Below are 9,119 nucleotides of genomic sequence, written 5' to 3' on the forward strand. Positions count from 1 at the left end.
TTAAATGGAAGGGACTGCATTGCGACATGCGTCCTAACCCTGCCTGGGCCCCTCTCACATTTGTAGCGCTAGTGAAAGGAAAGTCACCGAGATTGTATAAGGAGCAACGTTAAAAAAAAAAATCGGATTTTTTTGAAAAAAAAAAAAAATTTACATAGTACCCGATAGAGCCAACACGTGCACAGAATGTCTAATCTTAACTTTTCAAGGCAGGATGTTTAACAAAGCTCGTATTTTCGCGATGCATTGTAACTTCGCCTTATCACAGTGTAAAGGGTAGTCAGATTGTCCTAAATTATGTCCAACTAGCCCCCCTGGATCCACGGATTAAGAGATTAAAGGAGACCACTGGGCAATGCCTCCTCTTTCCCCTTCATATTCCTGGTATGATAATTGCCTAAACTGATTTGCACTTTCACAAAAGCTTGCAGGATTCTTTGTAGCTCGAACAGAGCAGACGAGGTTTCTCTATCAATGGAAATAAAACTGATTAATGCAGTCTATCAGGCTAAGGAGCAAATGAAGCATGAAAAAACAACTGTGTACCCCCAGAAAACCGGCTAGTTTCCTCAAGGACCCAGAACAACTTTTTTTTTTTTTTTTTTCTTCCACATCTTTAATGTCAGAGTTGCACCCTGTGCCCAGGATCGCTCCCTTAAGGGCGACGGGGAGAGCAGGAACTGGGGCGCAGTCCCTGCCTCCCAAAACCTGCTCCTAACCGCCAGGGCCTGGCGAGAGAATTTAAAAGATGGGAGGGGTCGAAAAAAATCCTTTCCTGCAAAATAAAATACATATTTTTTGCTAAGGAAAGCCCTTAGCCCGCAGCGGCTGCTGCGGACCAGTTTCCCCCTCCCGTTACGAGCCGGTTCGCACTTCAGTTTCCAAGCAAGGAAGGGGTTGGGTTTGTTGTTGTTGGTTTTTGGTTGGATTTTTTTTTAAAGGTATTTATTTACAGCAAGTGGGTCTCTGCGGCTTGTGTTTAGAGGTCTATTTAGCAGGCGGTGAATTCATTAAGGAAAGGTGGCTATGGCCGCAGGAATGCGCGGCTGGGGAAGCGCAGGCTCCCACCGCAGGAGTTCAGCAGCTAAAAACTGGAAGGGGCAACTCTCGGTTTCTGAGAAATTGGGAGGGGGGAGGAGAAAATATATTCCTTAAAAATATAGGGCATATTGATAAATCTTTATTGACAAAGTATTGACAATGACATACTTCTCGGAAGTATATAGTGTGTTAGAATTCTAACAAATTAAACACAAAACACAAAAATATTTACATTCTGGTAGAGAAGACATGAAGGAAACATTTGTCACTTTTTTTTTAGTAGCTCTATGATCTCGGAATATTATAAGGTCAGTGCTTGAAAATTGCCCCAATGAAAATGGCCATTAGAAAAAAAATCAATATGCTATTTTCAGTCCCTTTTCTCTGGATCCCCCCATTCTGGGAGGTGTCCCCATGGCCAAACCTGGTCGCCGGATTTGCGCTTTATTAATCTTAAAAAATAATCATCATCCGGTTTTGCAATGGGGATACAACGGGAGGGGAGGAGGGGGGTGGAATAATTTGATTTTTTTTTTTTTTTTTTTGGCAGCAAAAGTTATGACCAGCCCGAACCTCCCCCCCACTTTCCCTCCCATCCCTCCCCTGCCCCACTGTGTTTGTCCATTCGGAAGGAACACTATGCCTTGTTACTGCTACTTCATTTATCTTTCACAAACACTTTGACGCCAGAAGTTATCATAAAATGTTTACAGACTGCACATTTCTCATAAAATAAAATTAAAAAGCACACAAAACCTGTCTTAAAGGGAAAAAATTACAATTCATTTCTGTCTTTAGCAACCGGGGTAATTTTTTTCCGTTGTTTCTTTTCTTTTTTTTTTTCTTTTTTTTTCTTTTCTATTTTTTTTTTTCGCCCAGACGGCTTTTCACATGCAATTCAAGTTTCTGAAACAGGTGTGGGTTTTGGCTGCTTATGGAAATTTCTCTTTTAAAGACGGAAAAAACTGTGAAGTGCAAAATGTCCTGTAAGGTGGTAATTTTTCTGGTTTGGGGAGGGGGGGGCTGTTTGTTTCAGGGGGAGGGTTAAGTGTGGGGAGTTTTTTCAAGATTTTTTTAAAAGATTTTTTTTACGTTATGCTTTTAAAAGTGGACTGCGAGAAACGGAATACCTGTCAATCACCTCGTCCCGGTGTTTTGGCTTTGATTGACAGATCCCCCCTTGCCAGAGCGGTGCCGGCAGTGCCACAGTCCGGACCTGTCGCGGTGTCCCCCTCGCTCGCTCCCAGCCGCCTCCAGACGGGAACCGCAGTATTGATGAAGATCTCCGTGTCCCTTCCCCGCACCGCCACGCCGGGGGTGGGATGTGAGCCTTTAACACTTTCTTTTGGTGGAGGTGCCTGGCTTTGAAAAAGTCCCAAAGTACCAGTTTTTAATCGTCCGACGTGACGTCGATTTCCTCTGGACTGGCTTGTTTGGTGGCGATTCTCCACCGGTTAATGTGATGAGTCCCTTTTTTCTTCTGTTGTGAGTCTGAACCTTCCTCTTCCAACTTTTGTCGCTTGAACTTTGTCCTTCTGTTCTGAAACCATACTTTTACCTGCGGGAGGAAAGGCACCGGGCGTTAGTCCGACGACTGCCCGGACATTGTTGCCGGGACGTGCCGAGATGCTCCGCGCCCTGCCTGCACCCTGCCCTGCCTGCACCCTGCCCTGCCTGCACCCTGCCCTGCCTGCGCACTGCCCCAGGTCCACCAAGCCCCTCCAGAGGACCCACGCGTGTAGGAGCGGGCAGCCGCACCGCTGCGTGTGCGCGGTTCCTCCCCCCGCAGCCGCGCAGCCGGGCGCGGGACGGGCAGCGCCACGGGCGGGAGGCACCGTGTGCGCACCTGGCGCGTGGCCGCGGACCTTCCGCACACGAATAGCCCCGCGCAATGCCCGCGCGTGGCGCCAGGCACCCCACGCGTGCAAAACAAAGCGTGGCTGCACGGCGGTGGGCTGTCAGCACCGTCGGTCCCGCCGTCGGGGCGGCCTCTGGGGCAGCTCTTGTTACCCGCGGCCACGGGCACCGGGACGGCGATCTCGACCTGGGGCGGGGAGAGCTGGGTCGGCTGCGAGACGCCCCCCGACCGGCACCCATAAGCCCGGCCCGGCCCGATCGGCGGGGCAAAGCAGAGCGAGGGCCTAGTCTCTCCGAACGGGGCGGCGGGACGAGATCTTCTCCTTTTGGAAAAGAGAATAAAATGACAGAAAAAGCCTCGAAAAAGATAGACGTCCGGCGCTTCCCGCAGTGTCTCCCTGGGACGCGCCGTCCAGGAGCGATCGTCGTGAGGTGAAACCTGCAAGTGTCGTCGTAAATATCCCTCTGAATTTGTGCAGCGCCGAATAAATCTGACTTAACCATCCAGCAGCTGACTTCAGTGCTTTAATTACAGATAGTATTGATCTGGGAGCTATCTCCAGGGCTGGCCACACTCCTCGTATCGGCCAAAGGTAAACATTTTTTTTTTAAAAGCAGTTTAAACTCTGGTTCTGTCTGAAAGTGCCTGATAAAGGGCCCAGCAAGGGGAGAAAAGAGAACTGGAGCATTTTAATAAGCTGGTTTAACCCGCTTCGCTGCCTCTTCAGAACAGAGACCTGCCTGGCTGGACACACATCTCTGCTGCATTTTCATATTCTCCAAAAGTCCACCATTAAAAAGCTGAGCGGGGAACAAGGGGTGAGTTTAATTTGCTTTTAGTTTGCTAATTGAAGGGGAGGACGGTTCATTTCTGCACGCTGATCTCCCAAAAGGGAGCTCATTTGTAGGGGACTGGGGGTTTGACATCGGGACAAAAGACCCCAACCAGCTTCGGAATCAAGCAGCACAAAGACCACCTTAAATACAGCTTTCCAGTGGAAATAAGCCTGTGACCGGTCCCTTGTTCGGAGAACCTCATAAAAGTGGCGATCCCTTTTTATTGTTTTGTTAGGGAGACATTTTAAAACAAAAGCTCCAACCTCTTTATTGCTTCCCCCACGAAAAGGAGGGTTTTTTAAAAAAAAAAAAGTGTTACAACTTAATCCGCCCAGAGAACGCTGTGTTTACTGGGAACTTTGAACTAGGCTGTGGCTGGGTATTTTGGCATTCTTTTTTTTTTTTTTTTAAGTACAGTGCCGCATACTGTAGCAGAGACAAACCCCATCTGGAGCCCTCTCTCCACCAGTCTCCTGGAGGGGCACAAAACAAAAGCCCGACACAACAACAATAACAACAACAACAAAACCACCTCCCAAACCCCGGCCTTTCTTCCGGCGAGGAGAAAACTGCGTGAAAAACGCCCTCGCAGCGGCCCCGCTGGCCGTGGGTCCCGCCGTCGGGGGGCAGCCCCCGCCCAGCCCCGTTCGCCGCCGCCGCTCCCCGCCAGCTCCGCGCCGCCTCACGCGTGTCCGGCCTCGGTACCCGCCGAGAACCTCACCCCGGGGTAACTGGAGTAGAAACGTCCCTCCAGACAGACGACAGAAATAGTCTCCGGTGCAGTTCTGGCCCGCAGCCAGCCAGAGGGGGGCGGGGAGGGGGGGATTCCTGGTAGTGAATAATTTCTCTGCTTTTATTTTTCATCTTTATGCCCTTTTGAACCGGGTCCTGCCCGCTGCCGGACGCGGGGCTGGAAACGAGTGAAAAATCATCCAAGAAGCTCCATTTCTGAGGTAGGGCCCAAAGCGGGGTTCTTCCCTCCGCCTTCTGCTTTGGGGGCTTTTTCCCTAACGTTCAACTACTTCTTGAGGGCCACACCAGTCCCGCAGAAAAATGACCAGAACCGCCTTTCATTTGCCGATCGCAGATCTCGCTTCTCCACTTCCCTCTCGGGCCAGGGCTCCGGCCGATCTCTCCGAGGAGACCCAAACCGTGTCCCGACCCCCGCGTCCCCCCACGCCCGGCCACGGCCCCACGAACCAGCACAGGCGATGGGTTTCACGAACGGGGGAGGATTTTATAACACCCATTCGAGGGGGGACCTCTCACCCCACTCCACCGGCTCGGGGCTGCAGGCCTAAATCCCCCCAGAATTTGCCCGTATTTTTTCCCGCATCTCCGGGCCGGCCGGGTGGATTTTCCTAAGGAAATCCCAGTACTTTCGCTTTCTCAGTTGCCCACTCACTACTACTCCCTTACCTGAGTTTCCGTGAGGCTGAGGCTATGTGCCAGCTGTTTTCTCTCTGCTCCTACTACATAATGGTTCTTCTCAAAGGCATGTTCCAGTCTCAGTAATTGGGATGGGGAGAAAGCTGTACGGATCCGTTTGGGTTTCCTGGCCAGTGCATTGTGCAATAGGAAGCTCTCCGGGCTGGTTTCATTCCCTGGACAACAGAGCAAAACAGAGATTAGCGAAACACTTTCTCCAAATGCACTGGAGAGGACTTTTTAGCACAAGAATTTTTGTCTCCCACCATTAGTCGCAGGAGAAATTTGAGTGTGGTTTCTTTTTTTATTTCAGCGTCTTTTAAAATTTTTTTTTTCCTTCGATAAATAGGTAGAGGGAATGAGGAGGAGAAATTCAAATACTAAAATACAACCAGGAGTGGACTATGAAAAAAAAAAGTAAAAAGAATTGGCCAGAGCCGGGCTGCGGTGTTTGCGGCTTCATCCTGCAGCTTCCCCCTTTCCCTCCATCCATCGACAGCCTCCCAGCTTTCCTTGTTTGGTTGGTTTTTACACCCTCCCGGCGGGACCAGCCGGGTAGCGGCGCTCGGTGCAGCCCCGGCCGAGAGCCGCCTCCCCTCCCTGGGAGCCGGCAGCCCGCTCCCCCGGCCTCTCCCAGCTTCCCATACCCAAAACTCTGTCCGGGGCCTTTCTCTCCCCGTTCCCCTTCGTTTTGCCAGTGTGCTCCCCGGAGCGGGGGTTCCTGCCGCCGCCGTGCTCCTGCCCGCTGCCCCGGCGGCGCCGGGAACTGGCGGAGAAATAAAGAAACAAACTTCGTAGAGGCCACGGAGAGGCCATCCCAGCCGGCCTGCGGTGGAGGGGAGGGAGTTAGGGGTCGGCTGGGGCTTTTTAGTGGGTTTCTGTCTCCGGCTGGCCCTGTGCTGCTTCCTCGGGCCGTTCTTGCCAAGGTGGAAAAGCCACCGAGAGTCTCTTTCCGTAAGTGCATTAAAAATCGTTGCAGGAGGAGGGTATGTTTGAAATCAGGCTGTGGCTAAACACCAGGACATTTCCGCCTTTCATCTCCCGTTCTTTAGCAATCGCCTGATGACTGCGACAAATAATCTGGTGAGCGAAACCTGTAATTTTATTCTGAGAGGGTAATAATCCATTTTGTATCTCTGTCCGCCTGGCTTCGGAGAGAGCGACTCCTTTTCCAACCGAGTGCAACGGCTGGACTGCAGAAGGCCAGGGAAACGGACATTGCCGGTGATTTGTTTTCGTTCGGAATTAATAAATTGAAATTCCGGGGAAAAAAAAGGCGGCAAAAAAAGCAGATGGATCCCTCCGAGTGAAGGCTGATTTTTTTTTTTTTAATAACTAAAGAGGCAAGAGCTGGACCCATTACGGGAGGAATTGTCTCACCCTCCGGAGAAGACGCTGCCGGTTGCAAAGGGTTAAACAAGGGGGATTTTATTGATTGTGCGCAATTGGATTTGGTTATTTTCCTTCAGCCGCTTATTAATCGCTTGGCAGCTGGCAACCCTTCCCTGCCTGTATGGACGGAATGGTCCCCTCTATCCCCAGCCCTGGCTCTCCTTCGCAGCCCCATCTCCCCGCGCTGCCCCGGCGCTGGGAGTATTTCTCCTCCCTCCCCACTTCTCCTTTCTCTGGAGTTCCTTTCATTTTTCTCCTGTCCCCGCTAACAAGGGCAGCGGCCGGATTTGGGGAGGCGGCGGTGAGTACCCACAGCCCCGGCAGCCCGGCCCCGGCAGCCCGGCGGACACTCGTGGGAAGCCAAACCTCGCCACCCTTGCATTCTCCTCTTTGCGAGGCGGCTTGCTTCGAGGTCTCCTCCGTAGCTTTTAATCCACGGGAGAAAAATCATCCACCTTTCCCCCTGCTTTTAACCGGGGCGAGAAAGCCGCAGAAGTCCCGGCCGGCCTTGTCTTCCCCCTCCTCCCAGGGAAAACAAAACAAACCGGGGAAAGAAGTAAAGCAAAACCAAGCCGAAGCCCCTCGGCTCTGACAGCTCTCAAGTTTGGCGGCGTGGGAGTCAAGCACAACAGACCCTCGGACCGGCCGAGCTGAGCCCGCGGCTCCGGGCAGCGCCCGCCCGCCCGCCCGCGGTTCCCCGGCATCCGCGCCACGGGGACCGGCCCAGGGCCGCCGGAGGATGGAGGGGTGGATCGGAGGGAGAAGACAAGTTGCACGTACCTTGAAATCTGTGGCCCAGATACCGGTAGCGGTGTATTAGCCAAGGGTAGAAGGTGGAGGGATCCCTTTGCTGCGAGGCGAAGAGCGGGTGCGTGGAGTGCGAAGCAGGCAGCGGGTGGGCGGCCAGGGCGTGGGGAGGGGGCACGGGATGGACCGGCACGGCCGGGTTAGGAGGGTGGGAGACGGCCTCTGCAAAGACCAAGTCCGGGTTGGAGTAGACCCCCCTGCCAGTGGAGTGGAAGCCGTTGAGAAAAGGGTTCATCGGGCTGGAATTGGCATAGCTGAGCGCCGCCGGCCGGATAGGATCCTCGGAGCGAGACGTGGGCAGGGGGCTGTCTTTGGCCACCAGCGACTCGATGGTGAAACACCGCTTGGGTGTGGGCTGAAACATGCTGCCGCGGCGAGAGTCCCCGACCAAATCTCTGCCTGGCTCTCTCTGGTGCGCGGGAGGCGATCCGGGGAAGTTTGCAGCAGGGAGTGACTTGAGGAGGGATAGATACACACATAAATAGACAGGGGCTGGAGGGAAAGGAGGCAGCGGCAGCCAGCGGTACCCAAAAGGGAGACACACACACGCACCACGCACACACACACACACAAAAAAGTTGCTGGGAGAAGTTTCCCTCCTGCAAGGAAAAGGCGGTCGGCCCCCCCACCCCCCCTCCCTAAGTCCAAAGACAATCCATGGATGTGATCGGCCCCTTCACAAGTTGTGCAAACGATTTGTTAGTTCATGAGCCTAATTAGTGCTGGGATCACATAAACAGCTTCCTCTGAAGCCTGGTAAATGGCTTGATGATTGGTCGCTATTACTCGCCTTGAGGTTGAAGGGGGAGACTCTTTAAAGTGCGTCAGAGGGGAGGCGAGTGCCGGGCAGCGCCATAGGGAGGGATGGAGCCGCGGATCGGAGTGCGGCGGGAGCGCGCCCGCCAGCGCGGGGGGAGCGCGGGGCCCCGCGCAGCCTCGTCCGCGCCGCCCCCGCCCCCGCGCAGCGCCGCGCCCGGCCCCGCTCCGCCGCGCTGCCCTCCCTCCCCTGCCGCCGCCCGGCGACCGAGGTAGGGGGACGGGGGACTAGGGGAGGCTCAGCAGGGGGGGGGCAGGGGGCGGGGGGCGCCGCATGTCCTCTCGGAGCGTGGGGGGCGAGAGTTAGGGCTGCTCCAGCAGTGACAGCCCTCTCCCTGCCACCTCTCGGCTGCTCTCAGCCCGGCGAGGTTACCTGGATCAGCCCCGGGGCGTCCGGGAGAGATGCCCCGCTTGGGAAAGGTTTCGTCCCGGTGAGAGAACGGGTCGCCCTCCTCCTCCTCCGAATTTATTTATTCACCCTTCGCTCCTTCGCATTCCCCGCACCGCGCCGTGCGGAAAACAAAGCGGAGGGCAATTGTATTACGCAAAGCTGGGACACGCCGGGCTCCCGCAGACGGGACAGGGGAGAAAGTCTCCGGTTCCAGCCTTGTCCGTATTTTCGAGATTACCTTTGGGTCCGGGGATGATTTTAGGGCTGAGTTCTCCTCCTCCCATTGGCTGGTGCAGCAGAATAATTATGATCACATCCTAATACTCTTGGCTGGTGCTTACTGTTTATTGGTAGTTAAGGATCTATTATCTATTCATCAGCCTCCCATTTTTGCCAATTACATTCTTCTAAAGTGAAGTACCAGCAGGTATTTTGCACATTTACAATTAATGATAAAAAATCTGGCGTACTTTAAATCTATTACGCCGCTGTGTAATTTATCTTAAAGATGCGGAATTGCTAATGTAAATTAATGTTTCTGTTGAACCAA

The 9,119-nt window shown here is 53.5% G+C and overlaps 1 protein-coding gene across 1 annotated transcript; it reads right to left on the minus strand.

Annotated features, from left to right (window-relative positions):
- Positions 1 to 1,672: 1,672 nt before the first annotated feature.
- EMX2 (empty spiracles homeobox 2) lies at positions 1,673 to 8,853 on the minus strand. Its single transcript, XM_065639203.1, is given in 5 exon segments — positions 1,673 to 2,599; positions 5,155 to 5,339; positions 7,336 to 7,816; positions 8,552 to 8,598; positions 8,601 to 8,853. Coding segments are annotated over 5 exon segments (1,134 nt in total). The 3' UTR covers positions 1,673 to 2,431.
- Between the last annotated feature and the right edge of the window lie 266 nt (positions 8,854 to 9,119).

The sequence above is a fragment of the Caloenas nicobarica genome, chromosome 7 (assembly GCF_036013445.1).
Source record: "Caloenas nicobarica isolate bCalNic1 chromosome 7, bCalNic1.hap1, whole genome shotgun sequence".
NCBI lineage: Eukaryota > Metazoa > Chordata > Aves > Columbiformes > Columbidae > Caloenas > Caloenas nicobarica.